The sequence below is a fragment of the Dioscorea cayenensis genome, chromosome 4 (assembly GCF_009730915.1).
Source record: "Dioscorea cayenensis subsp. rotundata cultivar TDr96_F1 chromosome 4, TDr96_F1_v2_PseudoChromosome.rev07_lg8_w22 25.fasta, whole genome shotgun sequence".
In the NCBI taxonomy this organism is placed as follows: Eukaryota; Viridiplantae; Streptophyta; class Magnoliopsida; order Dioscoreales; family Dioscoreaceae; genus Dioscorea; species Dioscorea cayenensis.
Window position 1 is genome coordinate 21,352,645 of NC_052474.1, and position 19,667 is coordinate 21,372,311.

At 33.2% G+C, this 19,667-nt stretch overlaps 4 protein-coding genes across 7 annotated transcripts; 3 read left to right on the forward strand and 1 right to left on the reverse strand.

Annotated features, from left to right (window-relative positions):
- The first annotated feature begins 3,485 nt into the window (after positions 1-3,485).
- On the forward strand, positions 3,486-5,959 carry LOC120258208 (omega-hydroxypalmitate O-feruloyl transferase-like). Its single transcript, XM_039265568.1, has 2 exons — positions 3,486-3,960; positions 4,964-5,959. The coding sequence occupies exons 1-2, from the start codon at positions 3,496-3,498 to the stop codon at positions 5,843-5,845; spliced, it is 1,347 nt and encodes a 448-aa protein (XP_039121502.1). The 5' UTR covers positions 3,486-3,495; the 3' UTR covers positions 5,846-5,959.
- A 3,744-nt stretch (positions 5,960-9,703) lies between these two features.
- LOC120257973 (probable glutathione peroxidase 3, mitochondrial) lies at positions 9,704-12,558 on the forward strand. 2 transcript variants are annotated; one of them, XM_039265288.1, is made up of 6 exons: positions 9,704-9,970; positions 10,844-10,920; positions 11,347-11,408; positions 11,516-11,634; positions 12,036-12,203; positions 12,306-12,558. In XM_039265288.1, exons 1-6 carry the CDS (start codon positions 9,719-9,721, stop codon positions 12,336-12,338), a joined length of 711 nt encoding a protein of 236 aa, XP_039121222.1. In that variant the 5' UTR covers positions 9,704-9,718; the 3' UTR covers positions 12,339-12,558. The 2 variants fall into 2 exon arrangements, with proteins under 2 accessions (XP_039121222.1, XP_039121223.1); XM_039265289.1 differs by lacking the exon at positions 9,704-9,970 and adding an exon at positions 10,077-10,135.
- A 1,539-nt stretch (positions 12,559-14,097) lies between these two features.
- LOC120259398 (pentatricopeptide repeat-containing protein At2g27610-like) lies at positions 14,098-17,335 on the forward strand. Of its 2 annotated transcripts, none has more exons than XM_039266990.1 (2): positions 14,098-16,469; positions 16,773-17,335. In XM_039266990.1, exon 1 carries the CDS (start codon positions 14,164-14,166, stop codon positions 16,381-16,383), a length of 2,220 nt encoding a protein of 739 aa, XP_039122924.1. In that variant the 5' UTR covers positions 14,098-14,163; the 3' UTR covers positions 16,384-16,469; positions 16,773-17,335. The 2 variants fall into 2 exon arrangements, with proteins under 2 accessions (XP_039122924.1, XP_039122923.1); XM_039266989.1 differs by having other exon boundaries at positions 16,842-17,335.
- Positions 17,124-19,374, reverse strand: LOC120259400. 2 transcript variants are annotated; one of them, XM_039266992.1, is made up of 2 exons: positions 18,867-19,374; positions 17,124-17,573 (listed from the first exon to the last, which is right to left on the reverse strand). In XM_039266992.1, the coding sequence occupies exons 1-2, from the start codon at positions 19,323-19,325 to the stop codon at positions 17,541-17,543; spliced, it is 492 nt and encodes a 163-aa protein (XP_039122926.1). In that variant the 5' UTR covers positions 19,326-19,374; the 3' UTR covers positions 17,124-17,540. The 2 variants fall into 2 exon arrangements, with proteins under 2 accessions (XP_039122926.1, XP_039122925.1); XM_039266991.1 differs by having other exon boundaries at positions 17,131-17,573; positions 18,911-19,373.
- Positions 19,375-19,667: the final 293 nt, after the last annotated feature.

The window sequence follows — 19,667 nt, forward strand, 5'->3', positions numbered from 1 at the left end:
CTAGAAGGTGCATGATTGATCATCCACACAATTGTTTGTGACTTGCGGCATTGTTTGGTTTATATATTTGGTATACCACATACAAACAGAGTTGGTTTGAACTAGATAGTTAGATGCAATTATATTGGTTGTGATTATGGCTTCATTTGGGAACAAATGTTTGTGAATTTAAATAATATTTTTTGATGCTATATTATTATTTTATTCTTATTGAAAATAATATTTTTTGATACGTGTAGAGTTTTAGATGTTGTTGCTCTTGAATTGTTTTCCTACGCTGTCGTTTTTCATTTGATTGTTTTTTTTTATGAATTATTATCACAAAAGCAATTAAAGCAAAATAAGTATATAAATACAAATAATGCATCTTTTACAATGTAAATTCAAAAAAAAAAATTTGTAGTATAATGAAATAAAATGCAAATTCTCTTCATTGTTGCAAGTCATTATTACATATACAAATGTAAAATTATTTTATTCTTGTTTTTAATTATAGATTCTCCATGCATGCGTGTGAATGTGTATTTTATGAGAAGGTAATATAAAGAAACACAATTAAGTGATTCAATTATTCAAATATGCACAACTTGCAACTTTAACTTAAAGGCTAAAGAATCAATGTCTTGAGCGTAATAATAATAATAAGTATAGTGAAATGATGCATAATAATATATATATATATATAAAAGATAGATATATATAGGTTACATCTTATTTTTTTTTCAATTACAAATTTCCATGTTAAATTGATAATTGAAGTTTATCAGTAACACTACGCATGCATGTGAATGCTATTTCATGGAGAGGGTAATTAATATATTTCAAAAAACACAAACAAGTGATTCAAGCATGCACAACAACACAACAAAGCCCCCTCAAGAATGCCGACATAATAATAATAATAATAATAATAATAATAATATAACATTATAATAACACCCATAGTGACCATATATATAGCTCATAAGGGGACTGTAGCCGACACAAGAGCTAATCTTTTATTTTATAACCCCTCTCATCTCCAAAAAGTTATTATTGTAATGTTTATTTTTTTCTTCCTTTTCTAGTGAATTTTTATGTTTCTTTATTAGTCTTTTATGTGTTGTAATTATATTTATGCTCAAGTTATTGTCATTATTTTGTCTTACTTTTTATTTTATAATAATGTATTATCTATAATTTTTTTATATATAAAAAAAAAACAATGCTTTATGAGAAAGTCCTCCTTCACACTCATCTTTATATCATAAACTCCACATGCATCAATACCTTTCCACATCTTTCCAGCCAGTTCCTTCCAACTACCTTCTTAATTAAATTCCTGTACAGCATACTCGTCAAATAAAATATCAATATTATATATATATATAATTATATATATAATGTTTGAAGCGTCAAAGAGTCAAAAGTGAGGAAGGCCATTTGTTACAACATTTTCACGGAAGGCATATGCAATGCAAATTAATTGCAAGAACTTAGTTGTCTATATCGAGAGCAATGACCCTACATTACTCAATTTATATCTCTCGTGTTGCCACTTTTCTTAATTTCCATTATTATTATTTTGGACCATTGCATTATGGTTTTTATTTTTATTTTATTATTTTCTGCTAACATGCATGCTTCAAAAATTATTATTTATATATTCATATATAAAATAATGTTTCGTTAATATATCTCTATATAAAAGTATTCTTCTCTGTTTATATACCTCTCCACAAAATTTTTCAATACCAAAACTTATGTTTTACCCTCTTTTCTTTAGTTATTTTGAGCTATATATATATATATATATATATATGGAAAAACGTCGTCCCAGGTAAAGTGCGCTAGATTTTCAAATTTCAGGAGATGTTTTTAAATCTGGCGGATTCGCCACGATCGTCATTCGACGATTGATTGCTATATCGCCAGCAGATGTCTGTACCTGTTTGTGATACGACATCTGTATATCACCGTAGAATCGCGGCCTTCTCTCGTGTTCGTAATGATGATAGTACCGTGATTACTATCCGACGGCTACTTGCTATGACGTCCCTGAGATTTGATTCTGACGTTGACGACGTCCTCATATATATATATATATATATATATATATTATTAAGCGAGACATTTTAATTTTATAAAGAATAATATCAATATATTGGTTGCATGGGAAGTTTAACAAATTTACGCATAAACAATGATTGGGTGAGCAAAAAGACCACAAAAATATGTCCATTCATTTGAAAACAACTAATTATTATAACAATAATAATAACAATAGTTATCTAAAATAATTATTTATATTATAAAATAAAGGTCAAAATATCAAAATGGTCCATCTATTTTGCGGTTTCTGTTCTTTTAGTCCTTCTAATATAAAATCTGTCTTTTTGGTTCTCGTATTTTTACATTTTTATCTTTTTAGTCCCTCTAATTGGCGGATTTGTCCTTTTGGTTCTTCCAGTTGATGAATTAGAGGGATCAAAAAGGATGAAAATGTGTAGATACGAGGACTAAAAGGACAGATTTTACAACTAAAGGATGAAAATGTGCAAATATAAGGATCAAAAGGGTGGATTTTATATTAAAAGGATTAAGAGGGCAGAAAACGAAAAATAGAGGGACCATTTTGATATTTATACCTAAAATAAACTAAAAAAACCTCAAAAAATCATAATGTTGAGTTTTACATATGCATATTTATAAATAAAAGTTTATTTTTTAATCGAAAGATTAAAATGACTCACTTTAAGAGACCATGATCAAGATCAACATAAAAATAAAAAAATAGCAAAAACTTTTTAATGCATCACCAACCACCAAATAAGTAAAAACTATACAAATATTTTATGGAAAGCATTTGTTCACAAGCAAATATTAATGTGGGCAAACAAAGAGACAGTTGGACTTTCTATCTCAATCTGAACATACTACAAGTCAACAAGCAAATAAGGCTCAAGCAACATTACTTCTTTATCTAAATTTCCAAGTTATATATATTTATATATTTTGCGCATATTTCATTTATTTAATATAATTTAGAATTACTGGTTTGAAACAAATAGAAGATATATCTTAGATAAATAATGTGTTTACTTATAAATTGATTAATGATATTTATTTGTTATTCTTCTTCTTGTATAATAAAATCAAACTCATTAATTTTAATTTAAACTATATATATATATATATATATATATATATAATTATCTTGTAGTATATATATTAATCTCAAAGTAACATCAAATTAATTTGAATAAAACTTCAAATTTTTATTGCTCACTCCAAACCAACACAAATAAATAAATAAATAAATAATGGACATCACATGATTTTTCTATGCCACTCTTAATTGCACCATCCCTTTCATTTGTACTCCAATTTCATTTTTATGTAATTAACCCTAATTACTCATCCCTAACCCTAATTACTCACTAATTACCCACCAACACTCCTCTACATAAACAACAAGTCTCAATCTCCACAACACAACACCAAACTCCACAAAACATGGGATCCTTATCACTCCAAGAACAAACCCTTGTGCATGACCTCAAGGTCACCATTCTAAGCTCCACAAAACTCTACCCTTCAGAGAAACAAGAAAGAAGGTCCATGTTCCTCTCAAACATAGACCAAGTCCTAGACTTCAACGTTCATACAGTTCATTTCTTCAAGAAAAATACAAAATTTTCGATCGAAAATGTCGTCGAAAAGCTCAAGTTGGCCTTAGAAAAATTGTTAGTAGCTTATGATTTTTTGGCAGGTAGATTAACTTTTAACAATGGTGAAGGAAGGTTGGAGATTGATTGTAATGGTGAAGGTGTGAGATTTATAGTTGGTTCAAGTGAGCTTTGTCTTGAAGATCTTGGTGAGCTTGATTACCCAAATCCGGCTTTTAAACAACTTGCAGCGGAGCAAGCGTTTGATGATTGTGTTGAGGAGAAGTTAGACCAACCTCTCTGTGTTTTTCAGGTACTTGTATATTTGATTTAATATCATGTTAGATAGAATTGATTTTAGTTTATGAAAAATATTATTTTAAGTATAACTAGAATAATTAAATGATTTTAATTTTAATAGTTAGATTCGTAGGAAAAATATATTTTCTTTACATTAATTGGGTTTTATTTGTATCAGATATAAGAGCTAGCTAGTAGTTTTGATAGCTTCATATATATATATATATATGGGTATACGTATGCTTGTTATTTTTTGTTCTTTTAAAATTAACAAGAACCATTTGTTTAAATTTAAAGATTAAAGGATTTTTTTATATATAATTCAGGAACCACTTATATATATATTGTTCTATCGACTAAATCAAACTTTCATTTATTATTCATAGATTAAACATAAAAAAATAAAGATATATTTTATGAACATAAAATGCACTTTAGACTATATATATAACAAAATCAGTCTTCCGCGTATGTCACACCTTTTATTTTTCTATCATATAATATTTGTTATGAATAATTATGCATTTGCACTAATATAGTATTAGAAACAATACTTTAATTCAACCAAATTTGATTAACCTTCCAACATTTAAAAGGATCACAATTCACAAGCTAAAGCCCTCCACCCACCTGTCACAAGCATCACCATCTTATTTACATATATAAAATATATTGTCCTCATCATAAACAATATATAATTCTATTTTTTTAAAATTTAATTTTACTTTATTTTATGAATTGATGAAGCACCACCATTCATTCTCTGCCTAGCTAGCTAGCTAGTGTCTTGTTCACCACTACTTCATCACTTCAATGTCCACCATATATATACTATGCATACAAAGTTCATCATCACATGCTAGGACCTTACAATATATATTATATATATATATAGGAAAAATATGGAAAAATTATATATATATATAAACTTAATGATAAATTTATTTACACCACAATTAATTAGTAATTATTCATAATATGTTTTTTCCCCGCTCAATTTCACCAAATTAAATTAGGTGACATCCTTCAAATGTGGAGGCTTTGCAATGGGAGTATGCAACAACCATTGCACATTCGATGGAATAAGTTTCCAAACATTCTTGATAAACCTCGCCGCCATCGCCGCCGGCAAGCCTCTCGCCGTGCCGCCATGCAACGACCGCCATCTCCTCGCCGCCCGTTCTCCTCCCACCGTCAAATTCCCCCACCCTGAACTCATTAAACTCCAACCCTCCTCTAACCCCAACTCTTCCATGATCACATGCACCAACACGAACCTCAAGCTCAATCACAAGCTCTTCCACTTAACCTCAAAAGACATATCTACCCTCAAACAAAAAGCTCAAGGTTGCAAATACACCATCACTAGCTTCAATGTAATGGCAGCTCATCTATGGAGATGCAAAGCATTAGTATCAAATACAATGAAGCTCAGTACTGATGAAACAAGCATGCTTTTTGCTGTAAATCTCCGGCCAAGGCTGAAGCCACCTTTGCCACAGTCTTACACTGGCAATGCAGTGTTAAGTGCTTGGTGTTCAACCACAAACAAAGCATTGAAAGAAGGGAGTTTTAAAGAAGTGGTTGAAGTGGTGTGTGAAGGAGGAAGGAGAATGGATGATGAGTATGCAAGGTCAGTGATAGATTGGGGGGAGTTGTATAAAGGGTTTCCAAAAGGAGATGTGTTTGTGTCTTCATGGTGGAAATTAGGGTTTGAGGAAGTGGTTTATCCATGGGGGAAGCCTGTTTATAGTTGCCCTGTGGTTGTGCCAAGCCAGGATATTACTGTGGTTTTTCCTGCCATTGGAGGGGTTGATGAAGGTGTTAATGTTTTGGTTGCTCTTCCTTGTGAGCTCATGGATCACTATTCCACTCTCTTTTATGAGTTCCTTCACTAAATATATATATATGTGTGTGTGTGTGTGTGAAAAGGGTGTTGTATGAGTGAGTTATATTGTGATGTAACAAAAGGAACCTTTTATGTGGAAAAGACTTATATATCAATATTTATGATGAATGGTTATCAAAGGGTTTGTTTTTGTGTTGCATGCATGGTGGTCTTTTGTTTTTATTTTCTAAGATATATATATATATATATATATATATATATTATGTATAGAGTTCATTAATGCTTAGGTAATTAAATGTAAAATAAAAATTGGGTGATTTGACTTTTTTCTTCCCTATTCTTCTGTTTCTGTATTTTCAGTTGGGTTTTGTACTAATTTTTTTTTTTTTAAAAAGTGAATAAACCACAACTATTGCTAGAAAACAAAGTACAACCCTCTACCAAAGGTAGAAAAAGAGGAAAGAAAAACTCGACCAACAAAGTCACTAGCAGTGGTTACAAAGAAACAGAAAAACAAAGCCCCACAGAGACACACACAGACAAACACACCGGGGGAGGAGACCTCCGCCAAACTAAAGCATCTGAAAACTATTCCTCCGTAGGCAAATGGTCATCACTGGGCACCGCATCCTCGCTGCGTGCATCCGCCCTCGGCCCCAGAAACTCTAAGCTACTCCTGATACACCTTAGGGAGTTATCCATCCTGCCTTGTGATTCAACGGTGTCAGGAGAACAACATAGAAGAATAATGCGATCAATTTTTAGGATAACAGCATGAACGGAAGAAACATTAGCGTTGAAGATACAATCATTTCTAGCAAGCCAGATAGTCCACACAAGAGCTTTAACCACTAGATCCCCAATAGCCCTTTGTGAATGTCGCAAAGAAAACCTCCACGTAACCCAAATATTGAAGACAGAATCAAGAGGGTCGGGCAACTGTAATAATCTACAGAAATACTCCCAAATGGAGCGAGCAAAGGGGCAATGGATGAAGAGATAGTCCACAGATTCAACACCCCCATGGCAGAGCACGCAAGTTGCCGTAGGTAACTGATTACATCTTCGTTTCTTAAGATTTTCCAGGGTGAGGACTTTATTCTTCCACACCAACCAGTTAAAAAGATTTGTCTTTTTAGGGCACCTGGTTTTCCAAAAGAACCTATGAATAGGGCAGCGCAAACTCCCATCAATCAGGAAATTGTACAAAGACTTCACAGAGAAAACGCCATTCCCAGTGAGCTTCCATGATTTGATGTCCTTAGATCTTTCCCCGCTACTCCCCATATTTATCAGAACAGAATGTACCCCCGGAATCTCGGCAAAAGGCGACAGAGTTAACAAATGGGCAAGGTCGAAAACCGAACCATTATACTGATGAGAATTAACGAAGAGCTCGGGCTAAGAGAGCATAGGCGCCACCCCATTAAGCCAGGGGTCCTTCCAAAAGAGCATTTCCTTCCCCGAACGGATCACATGGGAAATACAGGAACGAAAAGCAGGAATAACACTGATCACGCCACGCCAGAAAAAGGACATCCGGCCCCCAAGTCTAGGGAACAAATCCCAATTCTTCAAGGAGTAGTTAAAGAGTAGCACTTCTGAAAGACACCAAGAATCGTCAGTCAAGAACTTCCACCACCACTTCCCTAGAAGCGCCTGATTGAAGGTGTGCAAGTCCAAGATTCCCCACCCCCTTGGTCACGCGGCCTGCAGAGGGCCTTCCAGCTAACTAGCCTACAACCTGGCTTGTCAATATCAGGGCCCGCCAACAAGAAATCTCTTCTGATTTGGTCAATCTTTTTAATTACCCACGCCAGGAGTCGGAAAATAGACATCCAGTATGTCGGAAGGGCTGACAGGACGGAATTCACCAGCGTTAACCAACCCCCGAGCGACAAAAATCTACCCTTCCAAGATGCAAGCATTTTTCGCACTTTAAGGATAATTCCTTCCCAATCCTGCTGAATTCACCAGTTGGGTTTTGTACTAGTCTGATTTTTCGTTTTTAATAAAACAGTAATTTATACAATTTTTTTTTTAAAAAAAAATTGGGTGGTGGCGGTATATGATTAGATGTTTTACTCTTCTTTGCGAGGTGACAAATCACTAGCATTCAATGAATACATGTAATGTGTATTTATACATATTTATTGTATTGAATATACATATATTAATATATACGTTGTATTCTTATATTATATATATAGGGCGTTGTATGAGTGAGCAATATATTGTAATGGTTCATTCTAATATATATATATAGATAGATAGATATATATATATATTGTAATGGATATATTGCATAAAATTAATTTATAGTATCAGAGGTTTTTATTGTGTTGCTTGGCCTAGCCCCTTGTTTCTCTTAAATCTAATATATATGTATATGTATATCTATATATAGAGGGTTCATTGGTTAGGCAATAAAATGTTTAAAATAAAATTAAAATTAGATAGTGGTGGAATATGATTAGACGTAATTGGGTGATAATGGGAAAGAATGATCAGTGGGTATTAATGTATTATAATATTTACATGAAGATTAATTGTGCTATATATAATTATTTAGAATCCATGTTCATATTTATATTGAGTTGATGTAAAGACCGATGCGTAATTAACTTGTTTATCAATTGATAATACTTGTTATATAATTAAGAGCTGTAGTTAATATGCCAATTAATATCTTAATTAATCATAATATGTTTAAATTAAATTAATGTAGTATTTTTCACAAATAAAATTATTATTTCAATATTTTTTTATGACATTAGAAAAAAATTACCATATAAACTTTATAACTGTTAGAATAAATCAGTAACTTGAACTAAAAACTTAACTAAAGTACAACTTGAACCCAAAAGATTTTTGTGTTTAAGCAAATATTGAAGATAAAATAATACAAACTTAAAAAAATTTAGGAAATAAAAAATAATTAATTATTTGATATATATATATATATATATATATATATATATATATATTTTGCATCAAGGTTTGATTTGTTCTTATTTTGATTAAAATAAAATGAATTAGTATACGAAGGTGGTCAATTATGTAAAATATTAACAATTATAATTTTATATAGATCAATGTTCAAATTCAAGTCTTCAAAATCAAAGGAAAATATTATTTATTATTAATAAGTTTAAAGAATGGTCAAAACAAGAAGAAAAACCCAAATAACAGCTAGAGTTCAGATTATGTTAACATATCTCTATTGACTAATTCTTATATTATAATCAGCAATTAACATTAAAAACATCGTCTCATGCTTCATTAATAATGCCCAACTGTCCCATTCAGAATATGGTTGGAACATTAATATTTATGGTTGAAAAATATAAATCCAATTTATTTTTTTCGATAAATAATGTTTTTGCCTTTAATATATATATATATATATCTAAATTTAACCCAATCTTTTCAGGATAAAAAATCTATTATAAATAATACCTTTTAGTATTACTGTTGCTTGACATATGATCATTAAAAACATATGGTTATTTTATCTTTTTATATTTTTAAATAACTTATGAGATGCAAACATTAATAATAATAATAATAATAAACTAAATGAATTAAGCAAGCTATGTAAGCCTTTGTTTCTTCTATAAATTTATAAGTCAAATTACGAAAAATTCAATAAAAGAAATCATACCGTTTCATTGTTTGTCAAGACATTTGACTATAAAAAAATTATGCATGACTCATTCGTTCCAACAATATTTGTCAAGTTTTGTTTTGTTTTGTTTTTTTTTTTTATATTTATCAAGTTTGTTAAGGATGTATAAATGTAAACTAAATATAATATGTATTTTAATGTGTCATGGAAAGTATGAAAATAACATCATGTGAAACAGGCAAAATATTTTAATAATAATAATAATTATAAAAAAAAATTCCAAAATATTTCGAAATGGATGGAGTAAACAGAAATGAGAAAACACAATCAGATGCAGATGCCGTCCACATCCATTCTTGTCTTTGGAAGATGTGTTGCTGCACATGTTCACACATCTTCCAAACGTGGTCTACTGCCCTCATATTTCTTTGCCTTGCTCTTTTTTTCTTCTTCTACACCAATGAGCCTACTTCTCCTCTTCTTTCATTCCTCCAAGAAAACATGGCTGAACAACTTCCCAACTCCATCTATGATCTCTCTGTCAAGGTATTACAACTCACTGTCATCATCATCATCATTGTTGTTGTTGTTGTTGTTGTTAGGTATTACAACTCACTGTCATCATTGTTGTTGTTGTTGTTGTTTAGGAACTGTTGTTTTGATTAATTTTGATGAGTTGTGTTGTTTTTTTGATTGATTCATATCTATTTTGTAAGTTCTAACATGATTATTGTTTGATGAGTTGTTGTTGTTGTTGTTGTTGTTGGTTTAGGAACTATTGTGTTGAGGAGATTATTTTGGGTTTGAGGATTTTTCATTTGCTTTCATTCAATTTGTTTAGTATGTGTTTGATTCCACTTGTTGGTGTTGTTGTTCTTCTTTGTTTAGGAATTATTATGTGACTTTTGATTACTTGTGGTGAATTGTGTTTGATTCTCTTCTTGATTTGAGGATCTCCTTTTTCTGTTCTTCAGTTTGTTTTGTATGAGTTTGATTCCACTTGTTGTTGTTGTTATTGTTTTATGAATTATTGTGTTGTAGAGATTTTATTGGGTGTGAGGAATTTGCATTTGCTTTTCCTTTAATTTGTTTGGTATGAGTTTGATTCCACTTGTTGATGTTGTTGTTCTTCTTCGTTTAGGAACTATTATGTATTTTTTGGTTACTTGTATTCAATTCTCTTATTAATTTGAGGATCTCCTTGTCCTTGTCTTCAGTTTGTTTTGTATGAGTTTGATTCCACTTGTTGTTGTTGTTGCTGCTGCTGCTGGTTGTTTAGGAGCTAGTGTTTATGATTTTTGGTTCCTTGTGATGAGTTGATTGAGCGGTGTAGAGGATTTTCTTTACCTTTCCTTCGATTTGTTTCGTCTTTTTCTCGGTTGATGAGATAATGCTCTAATTGATCTTCGTGTATTACAGGATATGGATGGTAATGATGTTAACCTGAGTGATTACAATGGAAAGGTTCTTCTCATTGTAAATGTTGCATCGAAATGGTATGCTCATGTTTCATTTTTTTTAAACAATTCGTGAATCGACTCATTTCTCAACAATCATGATTAGAGCACACAATGTTATCCGTCCGTCTTCTTGTAAATTTTCTTGTTTTCCAACTTTGTTCGCTGCCGACTATTTCTTGGGATTAACAAGGTATTTATGAGCTCGAACAATTTTAGACAAGACGTTCATATGAAGTGTTTGATTTCTGAAACTGTGATGCTCGACAACCCTAACAAATCTTATTATGGTCAGTTTTGAAATTTTTCTTAGCTTATAATATCAATCACTTGTTCTTATTTGTAGCCGAGCGAAACATTTGAACTGATTAATTTTGGTTTCTGTTTTTATCTCTTTTAAGATTTTTCAATTCATCAAAAGTGATGCAATGTGTTAATTCAAACAATATGTTTCTGCTCATGCAGTGGTTTGACTCATACAAATTATAAGGAAATGAATGTATTGTATGATAAGTACAAAGACCAAGGTCAGTTTCATCGGCTTATTCTTGAATCACTCAATTGGTTCTAGATTTTAATATCGTCGAACCTTTTGACTTAGAACTTTGATTTGCTGCATCTATTCCTTTTACAGGGTTTGAAATCCTCGCTTTTCCTTGCAACCAATTTGCCGGTCAAGAACCGGGAAGCAATGACGAAATAAAGGAAGTTGCCTGCACAATGTTCAAAGCCGAGTTCCCCATCTTCGACAAGGTCTGAACCCATTTTTACTGAAATTCCATTAATCATACACAACATTTAAATTTTCAATTTCTTTCGAGTTTTTCAGCAGTTCATGCAATGCCACTGAAGATCATGAGTTCATGATTTGATCGACAACTAAATGACACCTTTTGATCGCGTTAATCCTAATGAATGATTGCCGTGTATTCCTTTTCCTTTATAAATTGTTCTGAATTCTCTATCAACAAGCAACAAATAGTTTACAGATATCAAGGATTAAATAGTATTTGACATGTTGGCTTTGCATTTCCTTTTTTATATGAATTCTCTATCAAATTGGAACCATATATAATGCTTGACATATTTATAGTCTTGGTTCTCTAGTGAGCTTAAGATTAATTTTATCGGTTATATTCATTATATGCATCTAGATTGAAGTAAACGGGAAGAACGCCGCGCCTCTCTACAAGTTCTTGAAATCTCAGAAAGGCGGAATATTCGGCGACGGCATCAAGTGGAACTTCACAAAGTTTCTCATTGATAAACACGGCAAGGTTGTCGAGCGATATGCACCGACCACAGCGCCAATGAAAATAGAGGTTCGAATTCTAAACATTTCTCTTCACTTGCTTACCAAAGATACAAATAATTGCATTAACTTTCTTTTCTTTTCTTTTTCTTTTTGACATTTGTTTTTGCAGAAAGACATCCAGAATCTGTTGGCAGCACCTTGATTTCAATGTCTTCCAAGAACAATATGTGTTTGTGCTGTATAAATAAAAAAAAGTTGGAGATTATGTTCAAATTGGATCAAATTGGATTTAGGTTTTATGTGGATTGAACAATTCTACATGAAAACCATTACAGATTGTTAACAGTGAACAATTGTGTGCTTATTTGGTGATATTTACATTGCATTTGTAATTTCATATATTAATCCTGGTATTATTATAATTATAATTATTATTATTTTGGTAGGAATTGGTAGACAATGGTTGTTTGCATAATGAATTTTATGAATGCTTGTAAGTAATAATTAAAACTAGATATAAAAATATTATTCATAGCATATTAAATCTTGGCATGAATGTAAATGTTTATGATTTTTTTGTTTTTTAAATTGGCTGGAGAAAAAACATTTGTATGACACATTAATGTCGGGTAACCGTGGGATAGGCCACTAGTAATTATGTGTGCTTGTGATTAAGAGGTTTCAAATTTGAGTCTCAGATTACAATTTATTTTCTCGGTCCTCAATAAGAGTTTTGTGTAATAAATATCTCGCTTTTGCTCGGGATTGCGTGACGGGGGTGTTATACTTAGGAGTTGTATATGTCTATTCTGCTTTGTTTCTTATCAATTATTCTTTATTCGGTGATTAAGAGGTTTCAAATTTGAGTCTTAGATTACAATTTTTTTTCTGGATCCTCAGTAAGAATTTTGTGTAAAAAATATCTTTCGTTTTTTCCTTTAGGATTGCATGACAGGGGGTTTATACTTAAGAGGTTAGTCAAGCCACTATAATTGGTATATTTTTGTATATGTTTATTCTTTGCTTTGTTTCTTATCGATTTTGTCAAAAAAAAAATTAATAAAAATAAAAATAAAAATAAAAATTTTGGGAAATTGTATGATGTTAATTCTTGACTTTATGCCCTCGGTATGATATTAACTCTTGAATTTTGAATTATATTCTTTCGTGTTAAACTATAATTTTATTTTATAAATGGTCAAAAGTTGAAATAGATAAAAAAAGAAAAAGAAAAAAAGAAACTAATGGAGTACAAAAAATCATAGTTTAGAAGTGTACAAGGGTACACGAGATATTTCACATATTAACCAAAAAAAAAATTCATAAGTGCATTTTTGTGATTTACATACTACAAATGTTTTATTATACAAAAATAGAATATTAATTATTTTATTTATATTTTCAGAAGCGTGACAAGCAAGTACTCAGGCAACAGGCAACAGGCAACAGGCAACAGGCAACATTGAGATTTGGCCTATGTACTCCCATCCAAGTGATATGAAGATTGGATTCCACTCCGATCACTGAGAACTTATGGTAAAGTGACAACGGGAAGACAGATACTTTGGGCTAGTCCAATAGTAACTACCTATAGTTGTGATTGAGAGGTCTTTGAATTCGAATCTCGATTCTGATTCAATTTCGCTCATGAGGGTTATCGTGAGCATTATTCTCAGGGGGTTGTATCGCGGGAGATTATTCACAGGAGGTCATTCAGTGGGATCATGTAACTCACGACCTTTGTCTTGCTCTTTCGTCATCGACTTTTGTCAAAAACAACAACAACAATAACAATGAGAAACCCTTTTGGGTGAAAAATATGCATTGAAATCATCCTAAATTTTTTTTTGTTGAATAATAAGAAAAATTCCAATTCCGTAAAAGTTTTGCTAATCACACTATACTAATTACTAACCCCATAACCTCAATTAGGCCCAGCCTCTTCCCTCCAAATATTTCTTAACAACTAACAACTGCTTCCCGCCATAATCAATAAAAATAAGAAAAAAGAAAAAAGAAAAAGAAAAATGCAACCCTTGTGTGCTTCTTTCTCTCTTCCCACATCTCCAACTCCTCTCCACATCCAAAGATCCAAACTTGTCAAGCTTGAATCGAAGAAAACCTTCTCCATTTCCCCTGAATCACCAAACAATCTTGCAACATGGACCAAAAAACTCAAGCACTTGTTGGTATCTAAGAGGCTTAATGAAGCTAAGAACTTGTTTGTGGAATTGAGGGCCAATGGAGTTGAATTTGGTTTCATCACTCAGACTATGTTGATTGATGCTTTCTTCAAATCCGGCCGGGTTTCTGATGCTCGTCAGGTATTTGAAAAAATGCCTGAGAGAAGTGTTGTGACTTGGACATCGATGGTTTCGGGGTTTGTTAGGAATGGGCTTCCAAGTGTTGGATTCTGTGTGTTTGTTGAAATGCTTGAGTCAGGTGTTGTTCCTAATGATTTTGCGTTCAGTGCCGTGCTTCGTGCTTGTGCAGAGTTGGGGGTGTTGGAGCTCGGAGAGCAGGTGCATTCGATGGTTGTTCGGTTTGGAATTGGCGGTGATTGTTGTAGGATTGCAAACTGTTTGATCTATGTGTATTCGAGATGTAGGTTGATTGATAAGGCACAACTGATCTTTGAAAAGATGGCGGAGAGGGATTTAGTAACATTCACAACTTTGATTTCAGGATTTTGTGTGAACAATTTGTTTGAATCAGCTGTCGGAGTATTTGATCAGATGCTCCTGGAGGGACTAGAACCCAATGAGCATACGGTATCAAGTGTTCTTACGGCCTGTGGGTCAATGCTTGGGGAGCAAATCCATGGTTACATGATAAAGACCATGACCGACCGAAGTGTTCACTCAGCTTGTTCTTTGATTGAATTCTACTCAAGAAATGGTAGGATTGGACAAGCGAAACTTGTGTTTGAGAATTTGGAAGCCAGAAATGTGGTCACTTGGAGTTCAATGATCTCATGCTGCATACGGCATGAGCAAATTGAGGATGCTTTATGGTTGTTTCATGATATGATTTGTACAGGGATTGAACCTAATGAATACACTTTTGCAGCTGTGCTCGGAGCATGTGGCATGTCTTCCGAATTCTTTTCTCTGGGACAGCAGCTACATTGCCTTGCAATTAAACTTAATTTGGTGTCAGATAATCGTGTTCTCAATGCGTTGCTTACCATGTATGGGAGAAGTGGAGGTGTTGATTATCTTGAAAAGGTGTTTGAGAGAATAGAAAACCTTGATGTTGTCGCTTGGTGTGCAGTGATATCCGGTTACTTCCAAAATGGTTTTGATGAGAAATCGATAGAACTTGTATCCCAAATGCACAAAGAAGGATTTACACCAAATGAATATGGATTATCAAGCACACTGAGTTCTTGTGCAAATCTTGCCTCACTGGACCAAGGCAAGCATTTCCATTGCCTGGCATTGAAGGTAGGCTGTGATCTTGATATTTGTGTGGGAAATGCATTGATTAACATGTATGCCAAGTGTGGAAGCATTGAAGATGCAAGGTTAATATTCGATGCCATGTCTGACCATGATCTCATGTCATGGAACTCACTGATTCATGCCTATGCGCATCACGGGAATGGAAATGAGGCTATCAGTGTCTTCAACACGATGATGGATGCTCGCAACATCATGCCTGACCATTCAACATTTGTGGGAATTTTAGTTGCATGTAGTCACGTGGGTTGTGTCGATCAAGCATTCAGATACTTCGATACAATGCTTGATCAGTACGGTATCATGCCATCAGCTTCTCACTATGCTTGTATAGTTGACATGATGGGTAGAGCTGGAAGGCTAATGGAGGCTCTTCACATCATTAACAAAATGCCATTTGAACCGGATGTTCTGATATGGAAGACAATGTTAGCATCTTGTAAGTTACATAAGAATCTAGAACTCGGGAAACTAGCTGCAGAAAAGGTAATCGAGTTATCGCCAAAGGATTCTGCTGGCTATGTTCTTCTCTCTAACATGCATGCAATGCATGGAGAATGGAAAGACGTCGAGAATGTGAGGACCATGATGGATGAACAGGGAATTAAGAAAGGTGCTGGATGTAGTTGGATTCAGATTAGCAGTGAAGTGCATGTTTTTACTGCAAGTGATTTTTCTCATGAGAAAGCTGATTCGGTTTATTTTACGTTGAATTTGCTTTATAAGGAGATGAAGGTGGAGAATGGAGGTTCAGCCGAAATGATCTTCGTATCATATGATTTGTGATATTTAACTGACAAAAGTTCATTCACTTGAAACTAGTGGTTTGGTAGAAGAGGAATTGGGAAAGATGATTCTTTCAGCTGAGATTGGTAAGCAATCTAGTACATCACAACTTCAAATTATTTAGCTTTGTCAAGATTTAGGGTTTAAAACTTAGAGTTTTACAGTTTGTCCAAGTTTAATCCTAGTTAACCATAATAAACTGTTGAAATTTATGTTTAATTGGTTGCTTGTCATGTGTACTTTAAGATCCAGACTAATTGGAGATTACCTTCTAGGACTGTCAATTAGGTTTGGATTAGGGTTAGGGTTTGGCATGACTAGAGGTTACTACTTGCACTGCATCTTCCACAACTTCATAATTTGCACATTGATTTTGCTTCATTTTGCAGAATGTCCTTAAAAGATTAATGTTTTAAAGAAAGAGAAAAAGGAAATTTAATACAAAGCATAAAACGCAGGAACCTTGATGTTCAGATATAATTGCTTCAAATACATTGCAAGGAATTCAAAGCCTGTCAAATGTTGTTACAATGTACAGCATCACACTGCCCGACAGAGACCTTCAAACGATAGCTAAGTACTTCAAATGTAGGCTTTTTTTTTACTTATACAACCCCTGTATGATTTGTAATTGCTCATACACAGATGTAAAACTATGATTCTTATATATATATATATATATATAAGCGATCCTCTATGATTGCTGCATTCCTGCTCATTGCATTTTATATAAGCATGTTTCTGTCGATAAGCTCATTTTATTGATATCAAAAGGGAAACTGTACATGATACAAAATTGATATACTTAGTAACCCATATGAGGTTGCTCATATGTTGAACTATAATGTAATGATAATTGGGCATGCAATCTTTCTGAATCTTGTTCTTCTCCGAATTTATATCTGGAGTTCAAACTTCTGCTGAAACTCCTTCTCGGCTTTAGATTACATTATACACACACACACACACACACACACACACACACATATATGCTCCTCTGAATTTATATCGGGAGTTCCAACTTCTGCTGAAACTCCTTCTCGGCATTAGATTACAGTATATATAGACACACACACACATATATATATGATATCAGCTAGCAAGCACTGGTCAGCTACACAACCGAATAGTACAAGCCACTGCTTGCGCCCAATACTTCAGTCTTGCTTTAACATCTTCAGGATGATCACCTGAATTATTAGTAAACAGAAATTTGTCATTTATAAATGAAATACACCAATAATGAGTAACATAGTGACTAAATTTGAAGTAGCATAAGTTCCATGGGATAACTGTATAAGTGTTACACAGTGCACATTGAGATGTTGAAACTGGATAGGATATGAATAGATGATACCAATTATACTTTAAACTTGGGATAGTTAAAAACAAAAGATGAAAACAGCTAAAACATTCAAACATAATTGAATTCCTAATAGATTAGCTTTTAATCAAAAGCAATGTAGCTAAGAATATCTTCCACTTTTAAAAGCAAAGGAATACACAATGCCAAGCATAGCAACGTAATTGATCAATTTGCAGTTGCACTACATAATAAAAATTGAGAAGCAGGAATTTAAGCGGATATGAATACATAATACTAATTATACTTTAGACTTTCTCTACTTTAAACTTGAGAGAGTTAAGAACAAAAGAGAAAAAAAGCTAAAGCATTCCAAACAGATAATTATCACACAATTAAGGCATACAAACATAATGGAATTCTTAATAGATTAACTTTTAACCAAAAGTGAACAGCTTCCACTTTTAGAAGCAAAGGAATTCACAATACTGAACATAACAATGCATTTAATCAATTTGCAGTTGCGTTACATAGCAAATATTAAGAAGTAAGAATTGGGTTTGATATGAATAAATGATACTAATTATACTTTAAACTTGAGAAAGTTAAGACTGAAAGTAGTAAACAAGTTAAAACATCCAGTAAGACATACAAACATATTGGAATTCTAAGAGATTGGTTTTTAAGTTTTAACCAAAGGTAATGTAGCTAAGAAGAGCTTCCCTTTCTAAAAGCAAAGGAAGATCCTTCTTTTTTTCCATATATCACAATTCTTATCAATTTTGTTATAGAATTAGAAGTTCTATGATATGCAAGCATTATTGATGCAATTCTAGCTTTTCAATCAACAAGAAACAAAGAAAGCTTTCAAAAGACTAAAAGGATCAACAAAATATTCTTTTTCTCAATTGAAATATTTCCTATGCCAAATTCTTTATCCCTCAAAGTATTAACTATCTCAAAAACAAGAAAACCAAGCATTTTCCAAGAAAATTCAAAAAAGTTATGCATAACAAGCAAGATCTATGCATCAATCAGCTATTCAGAAAAATAAGAACTTCACAAGAAGGTAATAAATCTAATCCTTTGGGATTAAAACGAAAGAACGAATTATGAGAATAAACATCAATTTCATCGATTCAAAACCCTAATCAAACAAAACAAGCATGAAATTACCCACCCACTCATACTCAATCCAAAGTCTGAGATCACGAAGAGCCATACCAGGGCTGGAGATCTTCCAATTAGCCAACGGATACGGCGGCTCATGACCAGCCTCATGCGAATTATACTGATGCTGCTCGTCGAGGAACCTCTGAGACAATGAATAGCAGAGCTCGAGAGCAGGGAGAGTACCACAGAGCTCCGGTATCCCATCATAGCTGAAGCCGAATCCAAGATCCAGGCACCCTTTGAGCTCCTCTAAGTCCTCATCCGTGAGGCTCTTCGTCCTCCCCATCGCCGGCGTCTCTCCACCGTCAGGCATCAAACAAAGACCAACGGATTCGTCGACGTAGCCTTCAAGCATCACGCCGCTCTTGCTCCTCCGCGGCCAGGGCTCTTCATCCATGGCTTTTCCCACCTTCTCGGACTTCTTCATTGCGGAAAGCTTCGAGCTTTCTGGAGAGTAGAACTCCATGATCCGCCTCTTTCTCTCCCACTCTCTCTCTCTGTCTCACCGAGAGAGTTGGAGGGATGGGGTTTTTAAAGAAGATGAGGAGATAGTTTATTTGCACTTGCACCCCTAAAAAATATATATATTATTTTCAATAAACCCTATATACTTTTATTTATTATTTTCTTATATATATATATATATAATAAAAATATGAAATTACATAAACTTTATATCTACATTGGTCTCTTGGCACTAGGTTCCCTTTGTAAGGTATTCTTATTCTATTGAGAAGGTATGTTCAAACCTCAGTCCATGCAGGATAATGGCATAAATGCATTGAGTGTTATGCTCAGCTGAAAGCCT